Here is a 27,211-nt window from a genome sequence, read left to right as displayed (position 1 = left end):
TGCTGATCCTAATTTTAAGTAGGATATTTCTGAAATAGAAGGAAATTCTCCCATCTGGAAATGATTTCAAACATATCACGTCAAATCTATTGAACTCCATGAAATAGTGTTTATTTTTGTTGAGTACAAAAATACCTGATCACTGTGGTGGTCCAGACTCCAATCGTGGAGGTTCCAGTTACAGTCCCAGATAGGGGTGGGGATTTTTCTTCATTCCAGTTGCTCCAGGATAGCCCCATGTCCACCTTCTATCAAGTGAGGTACGTGGATGTTTGCCAGGAGTTAAAGGCTCATCAGCCCCCCCCCCCTCTCCCCCTCCTTGTGTCCAGCGAAGAAAGGCTGTACCTACCTACAGCAATGCTAATAGCTCAGTCACGAACTTGTGCCTATGACTTTATGTCTTACCAAAATACTTCGCTCGACGGCACATCTTTCCGAAATTTCCTTTCGCCTACCGTTTACTATTTACGAGTTTACACACTACTGGCCATTAAAATTGCTACACCAGGAGGAAATGCAGATGATAAATAGGTATTCATTGGACAAATATATTATACTAGAACTGACATGTGATAACATCTTCACGCAATGGGGTGGATAGATACTGAGAAATCAGTACCCAGAACACCCACCACGGTCTTGATACGCCTTGGCATTGAGTCAAACAGAGCTTGGATGGCGTGTACAGGTACAGCTGCCCATGCAGCTACAACATGATACCACAGTTCATCAAGAGTAGTGACTGGCTTATTGTGACGAGCCAGTTGTTCGGCCACCATTGACCAGACGTTTTCAGTTGGCGAGAGATCTGGCGAATGTGCTGGCAAGGGCAGCAGTCGAACGTTTTCTGTATCCAGAAAGGCCCGTACAGGACCTGCAACATGCGGTCCTGCATTATCCTGCTGAAATGTAGGCTTTCGCAGTGATCGAATGAAGGGCAGAGCCACGGGTCGTAACACATCTGAAATGTAACGTCCACCGTTCAAAGTGTCGTCAATGCGAACAAGAGGTGACCCAGACGTGTAACCAATAGCACCCCATACCATCACGTCGGGTGATTCGCCAGTATGGCGACGACGAATACACGCTTCCCATGTGCGTTCACGCGATGTCGCCAAACACGGACGCGACCATCATGATGCTGTAAACAGAACCTGTATTCATCCGATAAAATTACGTTTTGCCATTCGTGCACCCAGGTTCGTCGTTGAGTACACCATCGTCAAGGTAACCGCAGCCATGGTCTCAGAGCTGATAGTCAATGCTGCTGCAAACGTCGTCGAACTGTTCGTGCAGATGGTTGTTGTCTTCTAAACGTCCCCATCTGTTGACTCAGGGATCGAGACGTGGCTGCACGATCCGTTACAGCCATGCGGATAAGATGCCTGTTATCTTGACTGCTTGTGATACGAGGCCGTTGGGATCCAGCATGGCGTTCCGTATTAGCCTCCTGAACCCATCGATTCCATATTCTGCTAACAGTCATTAGATCTCGACTAACACGAGCAGCAATGTCGCGATACGATAAACCGCAATCGCGTTAGGCTACAATCCGACCTTTATCAAAGTCGGAAACGCCGGTCAACTGCTGTTTGTGTATGAGAAATCGGTTGGAAACTTTCCTCATGTCAGCACGTTGTAGGTGTCGCCACCGGCGGCAACCTTGTGTGAATGGTCTGAAAAGCTAATCATTTGCATATTACAGCATGTTCTTCCTGTCGGATAAATTTCACGTCTGTAGCACGTCATCTTCGTGGCGTAGCAATTTTAATGGCCAGTAGTGTATTTCATAAAACGGATGGTTTTTTACAATTGTGTCAGTCTTGAACTCTTCCACACATGAACTATAAAGTCAATTTATCCTATAAAAATGAAATACAAATTACGATATTCATGTGTAGTATAAATCTCTATAACGACTGTAAGCATGTCAAAAGTCTATTTTTAAATTTAATTTGTGCCGGGGTTATGTTTTTTCCTTGAAATATGCGGATTTTCACACAAGGAAAGTTGCGTACTTGATAGTTGTGAGGCACAACGCTTTGCGCAGGCGAAGAGGAGACCATAGACTTATTAAAAATAACTAGACCTCTCACTGGTGCTCGTGTAGTCCTCCCATATTGAAGCCGCCATTTGTAGCCAACGCTGTCTTTTCGCTTAGTAAATGATGTCAAATACATGATAAAACGTTGTATACGCAGTGAGTTAACGGATGCAAATAACGTTGATAAGGACCCGGTGTCCAAGCTGTCGGAAAAAAGTGTGAAAATGAAGTGGCTAGTTCAAGTTGTATTGGAGATTAAAATTATTCAAGTCCAAGGTAGTTCAATGAAAAATGCAATAGAATTGTGGAAAGTACGGTATATAAAATTACAGGATACAAAAGAGAATTAAAGACTGGAAAGTAACCGCAAAAATTGCAGATTATATGTCAGGAGATATTAAACAAGCACCAAAGATGAAAAACTTAGTGAATGATAAACAAATCTCATTATTTGCTACTTCATAAGTTTGACGCAGTTTCGCTCATACTTGTAAGAAACGTAGATGTTTATAATATCTTTTCTTTTGATGGATACCAAATACAGTAAACTACACTACTGGCCATTAAAATTGCTACACCACGAAGATGACGTGCTACAGACGCGAAATTTAACCGACAGGAAGATGATGCTGTGATATGCAAATGATTAGCTTTTCAGACCATTCACACAAGGTTGGCGCCGGTAGCGACACCTGCAACGAGCTGATATGAGGAAAGTTTCGAACCGATTTCTCATACACAAACAGCAGTTGACCGGCGTTGCCTGGTGAAACGTTGTTGTGATGCCTCGTGTAAGGAGGATAAATGCGTACCATCATGTTTCCGACTTTGACAAAGGTCGGGTTGTAGCCTATCGTAATTGCGGTTTGTCGTATCGCGACATTGCTGCTCGTGTTAGTCGAGACCTAATGACTGTTAGCAGAATATGGAATCGATGGGTTCAGGAGGCTAACACGGAACGCCGTGCTGGGTCCCAACGGCCTCATATCACTAGCAGTCGAGGTGACAGGCATCTTATTCACATGGCTGTAACGGATCGTGCAGCCACGTCTCGATGCCTGAGTCAACAGATGGGGACGTGTGCAAGACTACAACCATCTGCACGAGCAGTTCGACAACGTTTGCAGCAGCATGGACTATCAGCTCGGAGACCATGGCTGCATTTACCCTTGACGCTGCATCACAGACAGGAGCGCCTGCGATGGTGTACTCAACGACAAACCTGGGTGCACGAATGGCAAAACGTCATTTTATCGGATGAATACAGGTTCTGTTTACAGCATCATGATGGCCGCATCCGTGTTTGGCGACATCGCGTGATCACACATTGGAAGCAAGTATTTCTCATCGCCATACTGGCGTACCACCCGCCGTGACGGTATGGGGTGCCATTGGTTACACGTCTCAGTCACCTCTTGTTCGCATTGACGTTTGAACAGTGGACGTTACTTTTCAGATGTGTTACAACCCGTGGCTCTACCCTTCATTCGATCCCTGCGAAAGCCTACATTTCAGCAGGATAATGCAGGACCGCATGTTTCAGGTCCTGTACGGGCCTTTCTGGATACAGAAAATGTTCGACTGCTGTCCTGGCCAGTACATTCTCCAGATATCTCACGATTGAAACGTCTGGTCAATGGTGGCTGAGCAACTGGTTCGTCACAATACGCCATTCACTACTCTTGATGAACTGTGGTATCGTGTTGAAGCTGCATGGGTAGCTGTACCTGCACACGCCATCCAAGCTCTGTTTGACTCAATGCCCAGGCGTATCAAGGCCGTTATTACGGCCAGAGGTGGTTGTTCTGGGTACTGATTTCTCAGGATATATGCACCCAAATTTCGTGAAAATGTAATCACATGTCAGTTCTAGTATAATATATTTGTCCAATGAATACCACCCGTTTATCATCTGCATTTCTTCTTGGTGTAGCAATTTTAACGGCCAGTAGTGAAGAAAACTAGTCACTCTGATTACTCTGTCAGAACTGTGAAGTAAACATCATTTTGTTTCGTTCTTCGGTTTCCTTCCTTTGTGTCTCATATCCTTCAAATCATAGGCCAGTATTCATATTTGTCCCTGCAAATGACGAGCTTCATTTCGTCACTTGTGTCGTCACAGCTCCGCTACAGCGTGGAATGGGTTTGGTGGCATCACAATGGGAACCAGCGATGGCACCAGAGCTCTCACTGGTGCAATGTTGGCGGCAGCGGTCATTCCCACTCGCCGCCAAACGACAACTAATTTGAGTAGGGCTAAAAAGTAACTGATGACAAGGGAGCTGTAGTAGTACTGGGAAGTTCACCAGTGATTTGAAATACTTAACCTGCACTCGGATGGAATCGGTTGTAGCTTAATTCTGGCCAACCGGTTTATATTACAGAATGAATTTTCGCTCTGCAGGGGAGAGTGCGCTGATATGAATCTTACTGGCGGATTAAAACTGTTTTAAGTTCCACGTCAGCGCACACTCCGTTGCAGAGGGAAAGTTTCATTCTGGAAATATCTCCCACATTGTGGCTAAACCATGTCTCCTCAATATCCTTTCTTCCAGTGGTGTTAGTCTTGCAAGTTTCGTAGAAGAACTGTGAAGTTTGAAAGATAGGAGACGAGGTTCTGGTTGAAGTAAAGCTGTGGAGATGCATTGTGAGTTGTGATTGGGTAGCTCAGTCGGTTGAGCACTTGACCGCGAAAGGCAAACGTCGCAAGTTCGAGTCTCGGAGCGGCATTCAGTTTTAATCCGCCAGTAACCTTCGGTTTTACAGTGTGTAGGTTTTCTAATCTTCCACAAGCTCCTCTCAGGAGATTATAAGTAATTTTTTCTTCATCCTTCATGAAGTCCACCAAAAATTCTCTCCACAACGCAGTCTTAATGGTGTCCTCAGTAACAATCGTAGGCCATAGGAATATTCGTTGCTGTGTATATTTTCACTACCTTCTTCCTGCGACACACTTGTGAAAACAGAGAGCCAGCATGTGTTAGGGCCATCAGAGTGATGTTGCAAGAAGCTTGACTAACGCTGATGTAACCATGCAATGGAAAATCCAGGTGTACCTATCGTTATTGTAGAATCAACAATAGTATTTGCTCCTGATGAGTTCAATTTCCTGCAGTGTGCGATTACTTACCCACGATTTTAGTTCGACATCAGTTGCTTCCGAGCTGCCACCAGTTCTATTTTTCACGGAAAATAAGCTTCCAATGTTGAAGGTCTCAAACGAGTTGTGGTGTCTACCGCCTGTGGTTATGAGTACTTAAGAACGTCAATTCTTTATTGGAGATAGATGCCTTGACAGCAACATTTGAACAGCTACCGCTTGTCTCTTTTTCTGTGACACTGGTTCCCAATCATTGGGCCATCATGATCTGGCCGTTATAAGAATCGTTTAAATCTACAGCCTTTCCAGGTTTCTGAACATGGAATCGATAAAATCATTTTTCTACAGTATCCCAAACATAGTTCACATACTTAGTACACACATGACGTCCATGTAACATAGACGTATTTGCATGATAAAGAGACGCTCATAACGGTGTTTTAACGAAAGTTAATATATATATATTTTATAGTGAAGCCTTTTTTTCTTTATTTTTGTGTCATCAGTCTTCTGACTGGTTTGATACGGCCCGCCACGAATTCCTCTCCTGTGGTAATCTCTTCATCTCAGAGTAGCACTTGCAACCTACGTCCTCAATTATTTGCTGGATGTATTGCAATCTCTGTGTTCCTCTACAGTTTTTGCGTTCTACAGCTCCATCTACTACCATGGAACTCATTCCCTCATGTTTAACAGATGTTGTATCATCCTGTCCCTTCTCCTTATCAGTGTTTTCCACATGTTCCTTTCCTCTCCGATTCTGTACAGAACTTCCTCATTCCTTGCCTTCTCAGTCCACCTAATTTTCAACATTCGTCTGTAGCACCACATCTCAAATGCTTGGATTCTCTTCTGTTCCGGTTTTCCCACAGTCCATCTTTCACTACCATACAATGCTGTATTCCAGACGTACATTCTCAGAAATTTCTTCCTCAAATTAAGGCCGATATTTGATATTAATCTTTTCCAGGAATGCCCTTTTTGCCAGTGCTAGTCTACTTTTGATCACCTTCCTGCTCCGTCCTTCGTTGGTTATTTTACTGCCTAGGTAGGAGAATTCTTTAACCTCCTCTACTTCGTGGCCATCGATCCTGATATTCAGTTTCTCTCTGTTCTCATTTATACTACTTCTCACTACTTTCGGTTTTCTTCGATTTACTCTCAGTCCACAATTTTTACTCATTAGACTGTTCATTCCATTCAGCAGATCATGTAATTCTTCTTCACTTTCATTCAGGAAAGCAATGTCATCAGCGAATCGTATCATTGATATCCTTTCACCTTGCATTTTAATTCCACTCCTGAACCTTTCTTTTATTTCTATCATTGCTTCCTCGATGTACAGATTGAACAGTAGGGGCAAAAGACTAGATTCTTGTCTTACACCCTTTTCAATACGAGCACTTCGTCCTTGGTCGCCCACTCTTATTCCTCGTCTCTCTCTATAGATTACCCCTATTTTTCTCAGAATTTGGATAATCTTGCACCATTTTACATTGTGGAACGCTTTTTCCGGTTCGACAAATCCTATGAACGTGTCTTGATTTATCTTTAGTCTTGCTTCCATTATTAACCGCAACGCTAGAATTGCCTTTCTCGTGCCTTTACCTTTCCTAAAGCCAAACTGGTCGTCATCTAGCGCATCCTCAGCTTTCTTTTCCACTCTTCTGTATATTATTCTTGTCAGCAACTTCGATGCATAAGCTGTTTGGCTGATTGTGCGATAATTCTAGCACTTGTCAGCTCTTGCCGTCTTCGAAATTGTGTGGATGACGTGTTTCCGAAAGTCAGATGGTATGTCGCCAGACTCATACATTCTGCACACCAATGTGAGTAGCCGTTTTGTTGCCACTTTCCCCAACGATTTTAGAAATTCTGATGGAATGTTATCTATCCCTTCTGCCTTATTTGGTCTTAAGCCCTCCAAAGCTCTTTTAAATTCTGATTCTAATACCGGGTCTCCTATTTCTTCTAAATCGACTCCTGTTTCTTCTTCTATCGCATCAGACAGAGATTTCGAAATCAGATACTGGATTGTAAGGCGTACCCAGGAGCAGATATATTCTCATGTTAACCTCCTCCTTGGCAGTCCCCTCCCAGAGATCCGACTGGGGGACTATTCGGGAATCTTTTGCTAAAGGAGAGATCATCATGACACTTCTTCAGTTACAGGCCTCATGTCCTGTGGATACACGTTACGTGTCTTTTGGATACACGTTAAGTGTCTTTAATGCAGTTGTTTCCTTTGCCTTCTGCATCCACATGCCGTTGATCTTTGTTGATTCTTCCGCCTTCAGGGGCAGTTTCCCCACCCCTAGGACAAGAGAGTGCCCTGAACCTCTGTCCGCTCCTCCGCCCTCTTTGACAAGGCTGTTGGCAGAATGAGGGTGACTTCTTATGCCAGAAATCTTCGTCCGCCAATGCTATTGAAGCCTTGTGGCAGATTAAAACTGTGTCTTGGAGTGTGGACGTTGTTTGAAATAGCCCACAGCTCGCCAAACAAGCACGCAGCGAGATAAATGAGCATCATATAAGTATAATAACATCTAGAATGACAGCTGAAACATATTTTTTAATAAAAATATCAAATGGGTATGTAAGAGCAAAAAACAGCAATAGTGAAAGGAATAAGTGTTTCCCTACGTCAATAATAAGGGAAAAAGACAACAGCATCAAAAATCTGGAAGTAAAACGATAACTAATGCGATATAATGTAGCGGTTTCGAGTCTGAAGTGTGAAAAAAAAAAATACGTTTCGTTGTTTGCAGATGACAAGCTGTGAAATGCATGATAGATACAAAACTACCAACATATATAACTGATAGTGTCGTGTAGTTCTTCGAGCAACTTTATAACTTATTTTCCAAATTAGCGTCCTAGGCCTGGTTTTCAGCGTAGCATACGCGTACGACAATTATTGTGTTAACTCTTAAGATGTGCCTTTAGCTGTGTGTGAAGTAGCGCAAAATTCGACGACTAGTTATTTTTCCTGTATGTAAATAACTTTAAGTCGAAATTCGTGTAATCTCTACTAGCTAAAATGTAATAATTTTCAGAAAGAAAAAAATAAATGAGAGCCTCTAAAGAAACCACAGAAAGTGCTGAAACGTGTGTGGGAAAGGAAAAAAAAAAGTGATCAATCGGCGCCTTGCAAGGAGCGGAATTTTTCTCCAATTTAACAAACTCAAGTGTACAGCGGTTCTTGTTGCTCAGAATATAACAGACGTCTCGAATAAGTAATTATACTTTGACATTATATATATATATATATATATATATATATATATATATATATATATATATATATATTCCTGGAAATGGAAAAAAGAACACATTGACACCGGTGTGTCAGACCCACCATACTTGCTCCGGACACTGCGAGAGGGCTGTACAAGCAATGATCACACGCACGGCACAGCGGACACACCAGGAACCGCGGTGTTGGCCGTCGAATGGCGCTAGCTGCGCAGCATTTGTGCACCGCCGCCGTCAGTGTCAGCCAGTTTGCCGTGGCATACGGAGCTCCATCGCAGTCTTTAACACTGGTAGCATGCCGCGACAGCGTGGACGTGAACCGTATGTGCAGTTGACGGACTTTGAGCGAGGGCGTATAGTGGGCATGCGGGAGGCCGGGTGGACGTACCGCCGAATTGCTCAACACGTGGGGCGTGAGGTCTCCACAGTACATCGATGTTGTCGCCAGTGGTCGGCGGAAGGTGCACGTGCCCGTCGACCTGGGACCGGACCGCAGCGACGCACGGATGCACGCCAAGACCGTAGGATCCTACGCAGTGCCGTAGGGGACCGCACCGCCACTTCCCAGCAAATTAGGGACACTGTTGCTCCTGGGGTATCGGCGAGGACCATTCGCAACCGTCTCCATGAAGCTGGGCTACGGTCCCGCACACCGTTAGGCCGTCTTCCGCTCACGCCCCAACATCGTGCTGCCCGCCTCCAGTGGTGTCGCGACAGGCGTGAATGGAGGGACGAATGGAGACGTGTCGTCTTCAGCGATGAGAGTCGCTTCTGCCTTGGTGCCAATGATGGTCGTATGCGTGTTTGGCGCCGTGCAGGTGAGCGCCACAATCAGGACTGCATACGACCGAGGCACACAGGGCCAACACCCGGCATCATGGTGTGGGGAGCGATCTCCTACACTGGCCGTACACCACTGGTGATCGTCGAGGGGACACTGAATAGTGCACGGTACATCCAAACCGTCATCGAACCCATCGTTCTACCATTCCTAGACCGGCAAGGGAACTTGCTGTTCCAACAGGACAATGCACGTCCGCATGTATCCCGTGACACCCAACGTGCTCTAGAAGGTGTAAGTCAACTACCCTGGCCAGCAAGATCTCCGGATCTGTCCCCCATTGAGCATGTTTGGGACTGGATGAAGCGTCGTCTCACGCGGTCTGCACGTCCAGCACGAACGCTGGTCCAACTGAGGCGCCAGGTGGAAATGGCATGGCAAGCCGTTCCACAGGACTACATCCAGCATCTCTACGATCGTCTCCATGGGAGAATAGCAGCCTGCATTGCTGCGAAAGGTGGATATACACTGTACTAGTGCCGACATTGTGCATGCTCTGTTGCCTGTGTCTATGTGCCTGTGGTTCTGTCAGTGTGATCATGTGATGTATCTGACCCCAGGAATGTGTCAATAAAGTTTCCCCTTCCTGGGACAATGAATTCACGGTGTTCTTATTTCAATTTCCAGGAGTGTATATATATCGGGTGATTATAATTAAAGTTAAACTGTCAAACCACTGTAGAAATAACATAACTGGTCAGAAAGAAGCCAATGACAACGGAATAGACTACTGGCCATTAAAATTGCTAACCTAGAAGAAATGCAGATGATAAACGGGTATTCACTGGACAAATATATTATACTAGAACTGACATGTGATTACATTTTCACACAATTTGGGTGCATAGATCCTGAGAATCCAGTACCCAGAACAACCACCTCTTGCCGTAATAACGGCCTTGATACGCCTGGGCATTGAGTCAAACAGAGCTTGGATGGCATGTACAGGTACAGCTGCCCATGTAGCTCCAACACGATACCACAGTTCATCAAGAGAAGTGACTGGCGTATTGTGCCGAGCTATTTGCTCGGCCACCATTGACCAGACGTTTTCAATTGGTGAGAGATCTGGAGAACGTGCTGGCCAGGGCAGCAGTCGAACATTTTCTGTATCCAGAAAGGCCCGTACAGGACCTGCAACATGCAGTCGTGCATTATCCTGCTGAAATGTAAGGTTTCACAGGGATCTAATGAAGGGTAGAGCCACGGGTCGTAACACATCTGAAATGTAACGTCCACTGTTCAGAGTGCCGTCAGTACGAACAAGGGGTGACCGAGAAGTGTAACCAATGGCACCCCATACCATCACGCCGGGTGATACGCCAGTATGGCGATGACGAATACACGCTTCAAATGTGCGTTCACCGCGATGTCGCCAAACACGGATGCGACCATCATGATGCTGTAAACAGAACTTGGATTCATCCGAAAAAATGATGTTTTGCCATTCGTTCACCCATGTTTGTCGTTAAGTACACCATCGCAGGCGCTCCTGTCTGTGATGCAGCGTCAAGGGTAACCGCAGCCATGGTCTCCGAGCTGTTAGTCCGTGCTGCTGCGAACGTCGTCGAACTGTTCGTGCTAATGGTTCTCTTGCAAACGTCCCCATCTGTTGACTCAGGGATCGAGTTACAGCCATGCGGATAAGATGTCTGTCATCTCGACTGCTAGTGATACGAGGCCGTTGGGATCCAGCACGGAGTTCCGTATTAGCCTCCTGAACCCACCGATACCATATTCTGCTAACAGTCATTGGATCACGACCAACGCGAGCAGCAGTATCGCGTTACGATAAACCGAAATCGCGATAGGCTACAATCCGACCTTTATCAAAGTCGGAAACACGATGGTACGCATTTCTCCTCCTTACACGAGGCATCACAACAACGTTTCACCAGGCAACGCCGGTCAACTGCTGTTTGTGTATGAGAAATCGGTTCGAAACTTTCCTCATGTCAGCACGTTGTAGGTGTCGCCACCGGCGCCAACCTTGTGTGAATGTTCTGAAAAGCTGATCATTTGCATATCACAGCATCTTCTTCCTGTCGGTTAAATTTCGCGTCTGTAGCACTTCACCTTTGTGGTGTAGCATTTTTAATGGCCAATAGTGTATTATCGGAGAAGGGGGAAATCGTATGGCAGAAGAAAAATAAATACACTCCTGGAAATGGAAAAAAGAACACATTGACACCGGTGTGTCAGACCCACCATACTTGCTCCGGACACTGCGAGAGGGCTGTACAAGCAATGATCACACGCACGGCACAGCGGACACACCAGGAACCGCGGTGTTGGCCGTCGAATGGCGCTAGTTGCGCAGCATTTGTGCACCGCCGCCGTCAGTGTCAGCCAGTTTGCCGTGGCATACGGAGCTCCATCGCAGTCTTTAACACTGGTAGCATGCCGCGACAGCGTGGACGTGAACCGTATGTGCAGTTGACGGACTTTGAGCGAGGGCGTATAGTGGGCATGCGGGAGGCCGGGTGGACGTACCGCCGAATTGCTCAGCACGTGGGGCGTGAGGTCTCCACAGTACATCGATGTTGTCGCCAGTGGTCGGCGGAAGGTGCACGTGCCCGTCGACCTGGGACCGGACCGCAGCGATGCACGGATGCACGCCAAGACCGTAGGATCCTACGCAGTGCCGTAGGGGACCGCACCGCCACTTCCCAGCAAATTAGGGACACTGTTGCTCCTGGGGTATCGGCGAGGACCATTCGCAACCGTCTCCATGAAGCTGGGCTACGGTCCCGCACACCGTTAGGCCGTCTTCCGCTCACGCCCCAACATCGTGCAGCCCGCCTCCAGTGGTGTCGCGACAGGCGTGAATGGAGGGACGAATGGAGACGTGTCGTCTTCAGCGATGAGAGTCGCTTCTGCCTTGGTGCCAATGATGGTCGTATGCGTGTTTGGCGCCGTGCAGGTGAGCGCCACAATCAGGACTGCATACGACCGAGGCACACAGGGCCAACACCCGGCATCATGGTGTGGGGAGCGATCTCCTACACTGGCCGTACACCACTGGTGATCGTCGAGGGGACACTGAATAGTGCACGGTACATCCAAACCGTCATCGAACCCATCGTTCTACCATTCCTAGACCGGCAAGGGAACTTGCTGTTCCAACAGGACAATGCACGTCCGCATGTATCCCGTGACACCCAACGTGCTCTAGAAGGTGTAAGTCAACTACCCTGGCCAGCAAGATCTCCGGATCTGTCCCCCATTGAGCATGTTTGGGACTGGATGAAGCGTCGTCTCACGCGGTCTGCACGTCCAGCACGAACGCTGGTCCAACTGAGGCGCCAGGTGGAAATGGCATGGCAAGCCGTTCCACAGGACTACATCCAGCATCTCTACGATCGTCTCCATGGGAGAATAGCAGCCTGCATTGCTGCGAAAGGTGGATATACACTGTACTAGTGCCGACATTGTGCATGCTCTGTTGCCTGTGTCTATGTGCCTGTGGTTCTGTCAGTGTGATCATGTGATGTATCTGACCCCAGGAATGTGTCAATAAAGTTTCCCCTTCCTGGGACAATGAATTCACGGTGTTCTTATTTCAATTTCCAGGAGTGTATATATATCGGGTGATTATAATTAAAGTTAAACTGTCAAACCACTGTAGAAATAACATAACTGGTCAGAAAGAAGCCAATGACAACGGAATAGACTACTGGCCATTAAAATTGCTAACCTAGAAGAAATGCAGATGATAAACGGGTATTCACTGGACAAATATATTATACTAGAACTGACATGTGATTACATTTTCACACAATTTGGGTGCATAGATCCTGAGAATCCAGTACCCAGAACAACCACCTCTTGCCGTAATAACGGCCTTGATACGCCTGGGCATTGAGTCAAACAGAGCTTGGATGGCATGTACAGGTACAGCTGCCCATGTAGCTCCAACACGATACCACAGTTCATCAAGAGAAGTGACTGGCGTATTGTGCCGAGCTATTTGCTCGGCCACCATTGACCAGACGTTTTCAATTGGTGAGAGATCTGGAGAACGTGCTGGCCAGGGCAGCAGTCGAACATTTTCTGTATCCAGAAAGGCCCGTACAGGACCTGCAACATGCAGTCGTGCATTATCCTGCTGAAATGTAAGGTTTCACAGGGATCTAATGAAGGGTAGAGCCACGGGTCGTAACACATCTGAAATGTAACGTCCACTGTTCAGAGTGCCGTCAGTACGAACAAGGGGTGACCGAGAAGTGTAACCAATGGCACCCCATACCATCACGCCGGGTGATACGCCAGTATGGCGATGACGAATACACGCTTCAAATGTGCGTTCACCGCGATGTCGCCAAACACGGATGCGACCATCATGATGCTGTAAACAGAACTTGGATTCATCCGAAAAAATGATGTTTTGCCATTCGTTCACCCATGTTTGTCGTTAAGTACACCATCGCAGGCGCTCCTGTCTGTGATGCAGCGTCAAGGGTAACCGCAGCCATGGTCTCCGAGCTGTTAGTCCGTGCTGCTGCGAACGTCGTCGAACTGTTCGTGCTAATGGTTCTCTTGCAAACGTCCCCATCTGTTGACTCAGGGATCGAGTTACAGCCATGCGGATAAGATGTCTGTCATCTCGACTGCTAGTGATACGAGGCCGTTGGGATCCAGCACGGAGTTCCGTATTAGCCTCCTGAACCCACCGATACCATATTCTGCTAACAGTCATTGGATCACGACCAACGCGAGCAGCAGTATCGCGTTACGATAAACCGAAATCGCGATAGGCTACAATCCGACCTTTATCAAAGTCGGAAACACGATGGTACGCATTTCTCCTCCTTACACGAGGCATCACAACAACGTTTCACCAGGCAACGCCGGTCAACTGCTGTTTGTGTATGAGAAATCGGTTCGAAACTTTCCTCATGTCAGCACGTTGTAGGTGTCGCCACCGGCGCCAACCTTGTGTGAATGTTCTGAAAAGCTGATCATTTGCATATCACAGCATCTTCTTCCTGTCGGTTAAATTTCGCGTCTGTAGCACTTCACCTTTGTGGTGTAGCATTTTTAATGGCCAATAGTGTATTATCGGAGAAGGGGGAAATCGTATGGCAGAAGAAAAATAAATACACTCCTGGAAATGGAAAAAAGAACACATTGACACCGGTGTGTCAGACCCACCATACTTGCTCCGGACACTGCGAGAGGGCTGTACCAGCAATGATCACACGCACGGCACAGCGGACACACCAGGAACCGCGGTGTTGGCCGTCGAATGGCGCTAGTTGCGCAGCATTTGTGCACCGCCGCCGTCAGTGTCAGCCAGTTTGCCGTGGCATACGGAGCTCCATCGCAGTCTTTAACACTGGTAGCATGCCGCGACAGCGTGGACGTGAACCGTATGTGCAGTTGACGGACTTTGAGCGAGGGCGTATAGTGGGCATGCGGGAGGCCGGGTGGACGTACCGTCGAATTGCTCAACACGTGGGGCGTGAGGTCTCCACAGTACATCGATGTTGTCGCCAGTGGTCGGCGGAAGGTGCACGTGCCCGTCGACCTGGGACCGGACCGCAGCGACGCACGGATGCACGCCAAGACCGTAGGATCCTACGCAGTGCCGTAGGGGACCGCACCGCCACTTCCCAGCAAATTAGGGACACTGTTGCTCCTGGGGTATCGGCGAGGACCATTCGCAACCGTCTCCATGAAGCTGGGCTACGGTCCCGCACACCGTTAGGCCGTCTTCCGCTCACGCCCCAACATCGTGCAGCCCGCCTCCAGTGGTGTCGCGACAGGCGTGAATGGAGGGACGAATGGAGACGTGTCGTCTTCAGCGATGAGAGTCGCTTCTGCCTTGGTGCCAATGATGGTCGTATGCGTGTTTGGCGCCGTGCAGGTGAGCGCCACAATCAGGACTGCATACGACCGAGGCACACAGGGCCAACACCCGGCATCATGGTGTGGGGAGCGATCTCCTACACTGGCCGTACACCACTGGTGATCGTCGAGGGGACACTGAATAGTGCACGGTACATCCAAACCGTCATCGAACCCATCGTTCTACCATTCCTAGACCGGCAAGGGAACTTGCTGTTCCAACAGGACAATGCACGTCCGCATGTATCCCGTGCCACCCAACGTGCTCTAGAAGGTGTAAGTCAACTACCCTGGCCAGCAAGATCTCCGGATCTGTCCCCCATTGAGCATGTTTGGGACTGGATGAAGCGTCGTCTCACGCGGTCTGCACGTCCAGCACGAACGCTGGTCCAACTGAGGCGCCAGGTGGAAATGGCATGGCAAGCCGTTCCACAGGACTACATCCAGCATCTCTACGATCGTCTCCATGGGAGAATAGCAGCCTGCATTGCTGCGAAAGGTGGATATACACTGTACTAGTGCCGACATTGTGCATGCTCTGTTGCCTGTGTCTATGTGCCTGTGGTTCTGTCAGTGTGATCATGTGATGTATCTGACCCCAGGAATGTGTCAATAAAGTTTCCCCTTCCTGGGACAATGAATTCACGGTGTTCTTATTTCAATTTCCAGGAGTGTAGTTACAAAATGTAGCAATAGATGGCGCTGTAAGCTTCATAATTTAATAGTGCTCGACCAGAAATGACAAATAAATCATACAACAATGCCTAAGATGTACGTTTGACATTAAACAAACTGTACTGCTCAGTGTGCATGGGTGTATAGTTGTGATCCACCACGGCAAGGTCGTATCACATCGGATTGGAAAAGCCAGTTTTTAATTGTCCTGCGACCAAAAACCGCATAAAAAGCATCACATCGGTTTTTAATTGTCCTGTGGCCAAAAACCCCATAAGAAGCATCAATCAAAATCAAAACGGATTATTAATTTCCGTGTGACAGGCGCAAAACATGTTCAGTATTCTGTCCACCGTTTTCTGCAACAAGTTGAAATCGAGAAACAGCATGTTTTACAACTGATGGAAGTGTTTCCGGATCACGTTCAGAATGTGTTGCGCAATGCGTTCCCTCAATGCAGCTAGGTTTGTAATCGGAACACTAAACGCATCTTCCAGACAGCCCCACAGCCAGAAGGCACAGGGGTTAAGATCAGGTGATTGGGACTGCCAGTCTGTAGGGAAACGGCGGCTGATAATTCTAGCAGTTCCGAAATGGCGCTTCAGCAGCTGCTTAACTGGATTTGCAATGTGGGGAGGTGCGCCATCTTGCATAAAAATGATCCCATCCACATATCCACGTTGTTAGAGCGGTGTAATGAATGGTTACGCAAAAGACATTCATAGCGCTTACCAGGGACGGTACAGGTAACAGGACCGGAAGCACCTGTCTCTTCGAGAAAATATGGCCCAATCATAAATGATGCCGTAAACCCGAAACACACGGTGACCTAGGCAGGATGAAGTGGTACTGGTTGATTTGCGTGTGGATTTTGCGTTGTCCATACTCGACAATTCTGTGTATTGACATAGCCTGCCAGATGGAGGTGGGTTTCGTCTGTCCACAAAATCTTCCACGGTCAATAATTGTCCACTTCAACGCGAGCAAGAAATTCTAAAACGAAGGTCTCTCTTGCTGGCTGGTCAACAGAAAGCAACGTTGCACATGAGTAATTTTGAATGGATAGTAAAGAAGGATGTTTCGTAGGTTTTTACGCACCTTGCTCACGGGTATGTCCAATGTTTGGGCAATTCTCCGTGCACTACACGTTTGCACATCACCACCCATCTCCTCCTGCACTGCTGTGGCCACTGCTTCCACTGACGTCGAATCAATTCGTTTCCTCCCTCTACCAGGTTGCGCACCAAAAGAACCCCTCTTTTCGAATTCCGAATCATTTTCTCCAGACCTATGGCAGTCATCGGACCAACGCCTTTTTTCAAACCCTTCAGTATCCTGAAATTCTGCAGAGCGACGTGTGCACAGTCATTATTCCTGCAATACAGTTTTACAAGCAGGGCGCGATCCTGCATTGAGACAGTCGGGGCGAACGTCGCAGACGCGAAAGGAGGAAAAGCCGTGTATCCGGCATGTTTATACCTACCTCAATGGATCGTGCGCATGACAGGTGTTTTCGTTTACATAATCTGACTCATACGGCGTTATCTGTTGATCAATTTTCACACTACTTTTTTTCTTCTGCCCAACGTTTTTCCCCTTCTCCGATAATATTCCGCTGCAATTTGACGTCATTTAGACCAGTGGTGTTATTTCTACAGCGTTTTGAAAGTTTAATTACAATCATCATATATATATACAGGATGGTCGGAAAATGTCTGCAACGCTGTTGCTGTTGCAGAGCAGGTTGCACCGTGACATAAATGTTAAGAAAAAATGCGATACGTTGCACCGTTTCCGAGTTATTAAGCACTGAATGTAGCCAATCGGGGCGTCGCGCGCTCACATTCAAGCGGCATGCCAGGGCCGTGTTACCTAACGAGTGCTTTGTTTGGTTAGCAGAAACTTGAATTCGCGCGCGCAACGACCTGATTGGCTAACTTCAATGCTGAATAACTCGGAAACGGCACAACGTATCACATTTTTTCTTAACATTTATGTCTCAGTACAATCTGTCCTACAACATCACGACAAGCGTTTCAGACATTTTCTGACCACCCTGTATGTACAGGGCTATTACAAATGATTGAAGTGATTTCATAAATTCACTGTAGCTCCATTCATTGACATATGGTCACGACACACTACAGATACGTAGAAAAACTCATAAAGTTTTGTTCGGCTGAAGCCGCACTTCAGGTTTCTGCCGCCAGAGCGCTCGAGAGCGCAGTGAGACAAAATGGCGACAGGAGCCGAGAAAGCGTATGTCGTGCTTGAAATGCACTCACATCAGTCAGTCATAACAGTGCAACTCCACATCAGGACGAAGTTCAACAAAGATCCACCAACTGCTAACTCCATTCGGCGATGGTATGCGCAGTTTAAAGCTTCTGGATGCCTCTGTAAGGGGAAATCAACGGGTCGGCCTGCAGTGAGCGAAGAAACGGTTGAACGCGTACGGGCAAGTTTCACGCGTAGCCCGCGGAAGTCGACGAATAAAGCAAGCAGGGACCTAAACGTACCACAGCCGACGGTTTGGAAAATCTTACGGAAAAGGCTAAAGCAGAAGCCTTACCGTTTACAATTGCTACAAACCCTGACACCCGATGACAAAGTCAAATGCTTTTCGGCGCGGTTGCAACAGCTCATGGAAGAGGATGCGTTCAGTGCGAAACTTGTTTTCAGTGATGAAGCAACATTTTTTCTTAATGGTGAAGTGAACAGACACAATGTGCGAATCTGGGCGGTAGAGAATCCTCACGCATTCGTGCAGCAAATTCGCAATTCACCAAAAGTTAACGTGTTTTGTGCAATCTCACAGTTTAAAGTTTACGGCCCCTGTTTCTTCTGCGAAGAAAACGTTACAGGACACGTGTATCTGGACATGCTGGAAAATTGGCTCATGCCACAACTGGGGACCGACAGCGCCGACTTCATCTTTCAACAGGATGGTGCTCCACCGCACTTCCATCACGATGTTCGGCATTTCTTAAACAGGAGATTGGAAAACCGATGGATCGGTCGTGGTGGAGATCATGGTCAGCAATTCATGTCATGGCCTCCACGCTCTCCCGACTTAACCCCATGCGATTTCTTTCTGTGGGGTTATGTGAAAGATTCAGTGTTTAAACCTCCTCTACCAAGAAACGTGCCAGAACTGCGAGCTCGCATCAACGATGCTTTCGAACTCATTGATGGGGACATGTTGCGCCGAGTGTGGGAGGAACTTGATTATCAAATGGTTCAAATGGCTCTGAGCACTATGGGACTTAACATCTGAGGTCATCAGTCCCCTAGAACTTAGAACTACTTAAACCTAACTAACCTAAGGACATCACCCACATTCATGCCCGAGGCAGGATTCGAACCTGCGACCGTAGCAGTCACGCGGTTCCGGACTGAAGCGCCCTAACCGCACGGCCACCGCGGCCGGCGAACTTGATTATCGGTTTGATGTCTGCTGAATCACTAAAGGGGCACATATCGAACATTTGTGAATGCCTAAAAAAACTTTTTGAGTTTTTGTATGTGTGTGCAAAGCATTGTGAAAATATCTCAAAAATTAATGTTATTGTAGAGCTGTGAAATCGCTTCAATCATTTGTAATAACCCTGTATATATAGGGTGAGTCGCCTAACATTACCGCTGGATATATTTCGTAAACCACATCAAATACTGACGAATCGATTCCACAGACCGATCGTGAGGAGAGGGGCTAGTGTAATTGGTTAATATAAACCATAAAAAATGCACGGAAGTATGTTTTTTAACACAAACCTACGTTTTTTTAAATGGAACCCCGTTAGTTTTGTTAGCACATCTGAACATATAAACAAATACGTAATCAGTGCCGTTTGTTGCATTGTAAAATGTTAATTACATCCGGAGATATTGTAACCTGAAGTTGACGCTTGAGTACCACTCCTCCGCTGTTCGATCGTGTGTATCGGAGAGCACCGAATTACGTAGGGATCCAAAGGGAACGGTGATGGACCTTAGGTACAGAAGAGACTGGAACAGCACATTACGTCCACATGCTAACACCTTTTTATTCACCTTTTTATACGGAAATGTATCACAGTGCACCATTCACTGAAAGACATTACGTTACACATAATTGACATTAACGCTCCTAGCGCTTAGTGCAGGTACTCGAGGTAATGGAACAGATCCACGTGCTAACATTGACAGAGGACAAATGTAAACATAAATAGAATGCGGCACACCCTTCATTCCGTCAACCGTCGTCAGTTGAGTTGTTTGAGTAGAATGTACACCAACGAAGAGAAGGTAGAAATGCTACTCATCTATGGGGAATGTAAGTTAGCAGAACAGTAACTGCAATACTGTTTTCTTATGTACGGGTGCATTTAGTACAGTAGTTTAGTCCTTTTAAATACTGTTGTGTAGAACAGGCATACAGTAAAGGCTGTCCTTGCTACAAAGTGCATCGACATAACGTTTCTTTTGTTGTTGTTGGTGAAGGTAGGAGAAATGCTACGCAGGCTGCGGAACCGTACAGAGAGCGATATCCTGACAAGAACCCACCCTCCCGATAGATGTTTTCTCGTCTTGTAGCAGCGCTTGAGGAAGCGGGAAGTTTGAATTCACGACAACGTAATCATTGTAGCACTCGCACAGACGAAGCTGCCAAAGTTACTGTTCTCGCTTCCGTTGCTATGAATCCACATGTGAGCACACGACAGCGTGAGCACGAGATTGGCGTTCCTAAAACCAGTGTACATCGTATTCTTACACGTCACCGGTTCCATCCTTACCATGTACACCTACATCAAGAATTGCATGGGAATGATTTCCAGAATCGTGTACAGTTCTGTCAGTGGGCACAGCATCATATTCTCGCCAACCCGAACTTCTTCCCCAATGTTCTATTTACCGATGAATGTTCCTTCTCAAACGAAGGATAGGTAAATACAAGGAACATGCATTAGCCGTCCAGCGACAACCCTCGGTGGCTTACAGAGGTGGAACATCAGCTTCAGTGGAGAGTTAACGTCTGGTGTGGAATGCTACGCACTGCAATTATTGGCCCTTATTGCATCAACGGTGGTCTAAACGGGACAGCGTAAGCCGACTTCCTCAGACGAATTCTTCTTCCCCTTCTGGATGAAGTACCGCAAAGAACCAGAATGCTTATGTGGTATCAATACGATGGATGTCCAGCACATAATGCCTTGCGTGCACCTCGTGTTCTGAACCGAAGATATCCTGCCAGATGGATTGGTCGAGGAGGAACAGTTACTTGGTCTGCTGGGTCTTCCGATTTTAATCCTCTGGACTTTTCTCTTTGGGGATGCATTAAAGACATTGTCTATCGCGATATTCCAAGAACTCCAGAGGACATGCAGGAACGTGTCGTGCTTGCTTGTAATTCGCTTCAGCAGGCAACACTGGAAGCTGTGAATCATTCTTTCATTCAATGAGTGCACCAGTGTATCGGTGTCCAGGGTCACAACTGTGAGCACCTTTGAATGTTCTACACCTGGGCAATGGTACAGGAGAGCCAAAGTCATCTTTGTGTTATGTTTTTACTTGGTTTTCCTTTGTTTTCTGACAACTCCAGCAAGTGGGCGAGTTTGTGATCCCGGGCTCAAAGTCAATGTTGTGTTATGTATTAATAACGTTGTGTTTCAGTGAATGGTATACTGTGATACATTTTTGAATAGGTCTTTAGAAGAGGAAATGAATTACAGAATAAAAATTTCAGAGTGCTATTTAAAAAAGTCATACCGCTGTTTTAATATATACCGTACTGTATCGTGAATAGCAGATAGTATTTTATACCAGTATTAGTGATCTTCCGTCCGATTCGATTCGCTTGCTCTTTGAGGGAAAGAAACAACTGTCTACATTCCTTCATATGCGCCTTGATCTCTCTTATCCTTATTCTCATGAACCTTTTGCGAGATATACGATCGTGGCAGTATGTTCGTACGGTCTTCATAGAGTACTGGTTGTTTAAATGTACTTAACTGATTTGCGAGAACTACGTAGTTTTTCTTCCAAAACATTCCCATTCGAAGTCACTCCATGTCCACGCAATGAAACACTGGTTTCTAGATTGGGTCGCACTGGCATCTTGCACGATTTTTCCTTCATAGATGCACTGCTCTCTCCCAGAATCCTTTCAACAAGTCTCCCAATAGCCTTTTCTGTTGCTGGTTTCTCGTGATCCTCCCATTTTATATTGCTTGTCAGTATTAGCCATAAACGTTTAAATGATGTGACGAACTCCAGACATTTATCACTGATCTTGTAATGGAACACCGCTGGGATCCTTATGAGCATTACCTTTCATTTATCTGCGTTTAATGAGAGCTATGATTCATTCGATCAAGTGGTCATTCTGTTCCCGTCTCTCTGCATTTTTCTACTATCATCGAACGAGAGTTTACTGTAGACATCAGCATAGTGATTGAACCATCTGGTGTCACTTTCACCCTGTCTAATTAGTCATTTCTGAATACTGAAAATATTTACGGTTCTATTACGCTCCCTTGCATCACACTCATTTTCGTTGAACTTTCGGCGTCCAGCATACTAAGCTGGGTTCTATTAGTCGAACATTTCTCGAGCCAAAATCGTATCTACAAAGATCTCGCAGTGATCTTTTCTTGCTTATTAGCCGGGAATGGGGTGCAATGTCGAACAACTTTCGTAAATCCAGGAAGGCAGCTCTTACCTGTTCACCTGCATCTTCTGTTTGTAGGAAGAATACAACTGTCTAAACTGCAGAGCGACACCCTCAAAGTGCGCATCTAAACATTGAAAGTATTGGCTTTTATGAGAAGTTGAGTGCAGAAATTAGAAATTAGGCAGACAGTTCTTACCCAGAGATCTCCCCAGCCGATGACGGTGACGTTGGCGCCATCTGGAACCTGCTCCCCCTGTTCCGGGAGCTGTATTGGCGCCACTGTGACGCCATCAATTGAAAAAGGTGGCGAAACCTGCAGCGGAATGAACAAAATTTGTTGTTAAAAAGATTTTTTTTGTAAACAAGCATAGCCAGTGGCTCAAACAGCTCTGAGCACTATGGGACTTAACTGCTGAGGTCATCAGTCCCCTAGAACTTAAACCTAACTAACCTAAGGACATCACACACATCCACGCCCCAGGCAGGATTCGAACCTGCGACCGTAGCGGTCCATAGCCAGTGGAAATGAAGCAGACGATGCTGAGGGAATTAGATTAGGAAACGAGATTCTAAAAGTAGTAGACAAATTTTGCTATGTGGGCAAAAAATAACCGATGATGGCTGAAGTGGAGACGATATAATATGCAAAGTGGCGATGGCAAGCAAAACGTTCCCGATGACGAGAAATTTCTTAACATTTAACATGAATTTATGGGTTAGGAAGACTTCTCTAAAAGTACTTGTCTGCAGTGTTGCCGAGTAGAAGTGAAAGTTGGACGATAAACAGTATGTAACTATAATGTTATACACGTAGATGTTGTTATTATTATCTTTTCTCTTTTTCATTCCCTGTTTGCTGTAATGGCTATGCCTTTATGTGATTCACAAATCTATGATGCCATTTGCTGGTCGTTCGGTTGACTAGTTGTAATAGGTGTTTTATGTTCAATTTTCTGCAAATTATCAATATTCAGATTTAGTTTAATGTTTACATATACGGAATCACTTATTATGGAAATATTATAACAACGCAGGGCAAGCATTTACGTTGAAATTCTTTGTGAACAACACTTATTTTTCTAGTGATCAATAGGACAGTGTAGCAATTTTTGAAGAAGTGTTTATTGCGTCAAGGAAGCAGCGCGGCACTAATTTGGCTGGCGAGAAAGGTGCACGTATATGTAAGTGGAGTACGGAACATTTTGGAAAGGAGCAATGTTAAGAGGACACTGTTTGTGGAGAATAGGTCCGCACCATTACTCGACGAGATGCAGCGCGATTAACCAAGTGTAGGTTTGCTCATTGATGAAACTGGAGACGCTGGAAACATCTTTCTACGAGCCTGCATCTACAGTAACACGCTGAAGAATTGCTACATTTCAATAGGCCCCTTAAATATTTGTAAATTGACCAATCAGTAACTTCACACAAGTTATAACTGATAACACAGTACTCTAATACACTTTAAATGTGTTTTTGTTCGTGTGGAATATTATTTTCGGAATCAAAACCTATTCCTCTGTTCCGAATTACGAGTATAGCCATGAGTCATGAGTGTTGTTATTTCTGTAGTTAAAAATCTGAAGAATTAATCATGTTGCAAGATGCTTATACTGGTATCAGGCTTGTGCAATTTACTACTGATTAAAGTTAACTGATGCCCGAATTCCACTCCAGGTAAATTAGTAGAAGAAGTGGCTACCGACTGAGATCCACGTCTACCTACTGTACGGTGTTGGGTAGCTAACAGCATATCATTATCTGGAGTGGACCACAAGGAGCGACGCTCTCTGTCAAAATGGTCATTTATGCCTGTTAACACATGAAGTAACGACGTTTACTACACAAAATACGCGTAAGGTGAGCAATAAGAGAAGCGTTGAATTATTTCGAAAGTAAGACGTTGTCAACCGATCTGAGTAAAAACCCTAGGACATTTTGGTGGTATGTAAAATCAGTAAGTGGGTCAAAATCATCTGTTCATTCTCTCAGCGACCACACCGGCACCGAAACGGAATATAACAGAGAGAATGCCGAAATACTGAATTCGGTCTTCATGAAGTTGTTTCACCGCGGATCGTAACACTGTCCCTGCTTTCAATCGTCGTGCGAACGTCGAAATGGCAGATACTGAGATAAACGATAGCGGAATTGGAAAGCAGCTACAGTCGCTTAGTAGTGGAATGGCTTCAGGACGAGATGAGATACCTATAAAACTCTACAAAGATTATGCTCCCGTTCTAGCAGTAATTAATCGTAGATCGCTTGAGCAACGAAAGGTACCTAACGACTGGGAAAAAGCGCAGGTCATTCTCGTTTTTAAGAAAGGCCGTAAGACAGATGCACGCAATTATAGACCTATATCGTTGACGCCAATCTACTGTACAATTATGGAACATATTTTATGCTCCAGAATTATGACGTTTTCGGGAAATGAACAGCTCCTCTATAAATTTCAACATGGATTCCGCAAACAGAGATCCTACGAAACTCAGCTCGCTCTGTTCCTCCAGGAGATCCACAGCGCAGTGGACAACGGCGCTCCGGCTGATGCCGCGTTCCTTGCTTTCAGTAAGGCATTTGACACCGTCCCGCAATGCCGTTTAATGAAAACAATACGAGCTTACGGAGTATCGCAGCAGACCTGCGATTGGATTCAAGACTTTCTTCCAGATAGAATTCAACACGTCGCTCTTAAAAGAACTAAATCGACAGATGTAACAGTAATATCCGGAGTACCACAGGGAAGTGTGATAGGACCGTTGCTGTTCACAATATATATATATATATATATATATATATATATATATATATATATATATATATATATATAAATAATATTGTAGAAAGCGTCGGACGCTCTTTAAGGCTATTCGCAGATGATGCAGTTGTTTATACCAAAGAAGCAGCGCCAGAAGATAGTAAGAATTTGCAGAACGCCCTGCAGAGAATTGATGAATGGTGCAGACTCTGGCAGTTGACCCTGAACGTAAATAAATGTAACATATTGCGCATACACAGGAAAAGAAATGCACTACAGAACAGCTACATTATTGATGGCAAACAGCTGGAGACAATGTGTGTCGTAAAATATCTAGGCGTAAGTATCCAGAGCGACCTTAAGTGGAATGACCATATAAAACAGATAGCGGGAAAAGCAGACACAAGACTCAGGATCATTGGAAGAATCTTAAAGAAATGTACCTCATCCACGAATCAAGTGGCTTATAAGGCGATTGTTCGCCCGATTCCTGAGTTTTGTTCATCTGTCTGGGATCCCTATCAGGTAGGACTGATAGAGGAGATAGAGAAGATCCAACGAAGAGCGGCGCGCTTCGTCACGGGATCGTTTAGCTGGCGACAGAGCGTTACGAAGATGCTAAACAAACTCCACTGGCAGACATTACAAGAGAGGCGTTGTGCATCACAGAGAGATTCACTATAGAAATTTCGGGACAGCACTTTTCAGGAGGAATCAGACACATATTACTTCTCCCCACGCACACCTCACGTGTTGACCACGAGGAGAAAATTCGAGGCTTACCGACAATCATTCTTCCCACGCACTATTCGCAAGGGGAACAGGGGTGGGGGAATCAGATAATGGTACCGAAAGAAACCTCCGCCACACACCATTAGGCGGTTTGTGGAGTATGATGTAGATGTAGAAGTATACAAGTGTCGTTCTGTCACAGTGCAGGGAGTCGCTCGACTTATTTTGTGAACAGTGTGTGAATGTGGAGTTCTGAACTCACGATCTTGATTTTTGGAAGGAAATTTGCAGTAATAATGACGTTATTGCTACAAGTATTTTCGTGTGCTTTCAGCCCTGTTCTTGGCCGTCCCTTACATCTTTCACATTTCTTCAGTGCCATTCTGTCGGTTGTCTCCAGTGGAAGGTCAGCAACCCCTTATTAGTTTCCATCCTTCACCGTCTCATTTGCATAGAGAATCTTCCAATCTGTACAGTTTGGATGCTGTCGGATATTTTAAACTCACTCGACATGAATCCACATTACAAAGTACAGGATGTATCAAAAAGATTCATCCGATTTGGCATGGCCATATTTCTACAACTAATAAACACATACAATGAATTTTGTTTTTTGACTATCGAGAAACTGAAAAAGATTTTTTCATACCTTTTCATAGGTGTTCAATACGCCCCTCTTGAGATGCACTGCATATGTCAATGCGGTATCCAAATTGTTCCCACACTGAAGCGAGCATGTCTTGAGTTACAGCTTTCACAGCTATTGTTATGCCATGTCACATTTGATCCACTGTTGACGATAACCGAGACACATAAACAGTCTTTTATAAAGCCTCACAAGAAATAATCACATACAGTCAGGTCTTTTGATCTTGGAGGCCAGTAATATCAGGCTGAATCATTTGGTCCAGTGCGACAGATCCGTCGTTCAGTAATTCTTTGATTTAAAATTTCCCCCAGTTCCAAATGCCAGCATAACAGGAACCAAGTAAAACTTGAGAGTTTGCTCTTTTCACAGTACGTTGTTCACGTATATATCTCAAATAATATAATAGTTATGATTTTTTAAAATGGGATGATTCTTTTTGATGCACCCAGTATTTGGGAAACTTACCCTGACTACGGCGATGTCGTTGACCCAGGCATCACTAGGGTCGTAATACGGATGAGGACTAAGGCCTGCCACCGTATGTCTAGTTCCCCCTTCTGCGAGGCTGTTGGTACCAGCTACCACCTCGTACACGTCAGCACTACAGCCAAAAGCAACAAAGAATGAGTCACATTTTTGCGGAAGGGAAGTA

The 27,211-nt window shown here is 45.7% G+C and overlaps 1 protein-coding gene across 1 annotated transcript in view; it reads right to left on the bottom strand.

The window, feature by feature from the left end:
- The window catches only part of LOC126242335 (mite allergen Der f 3-like), a 74,190-nt gene that overhangs the window by 14,205 nt on the left and 32,774 nt on the right, over positions 1-27,211 (bottom strand). Inside the window, exons 4-5 of the mRNA XM_049948079.1 lie at positions 27,025-27,160; positions 22,614-22,730 (exon numbers count right to left, since the gene is read on the bottom strand). Coding sequence (XP_049804036.1) covers positions 22,614-22,730; positions 27,025-27,160 — 253 coding nt within the window. The remainder of the gene's footprint in view (positions 1-22,613; positions 22,731-27,024; positions 27,161-27,211) is intronic.

The sequence above is a fragment of the Schistocerca nitens genome, chromosome 1 (genome assembly GCF_023898315.1).
Source record: "Schistocerca nitens isolate TAMUIC-IGC-003100 chromosome 1, iqSchNite1.1, whole genome shotgun sequence".
NCBI classification, from domain to species: domain Eukaryota; kingdom Metazoa; phylum Arthropoda; class Insecta; order Orthoptera; family Acrididae; genus Schistocerca; species Schistocerca nitens.
This window is presented reverse-complemented; position numbering and strand designations above follow the sequence as displayed.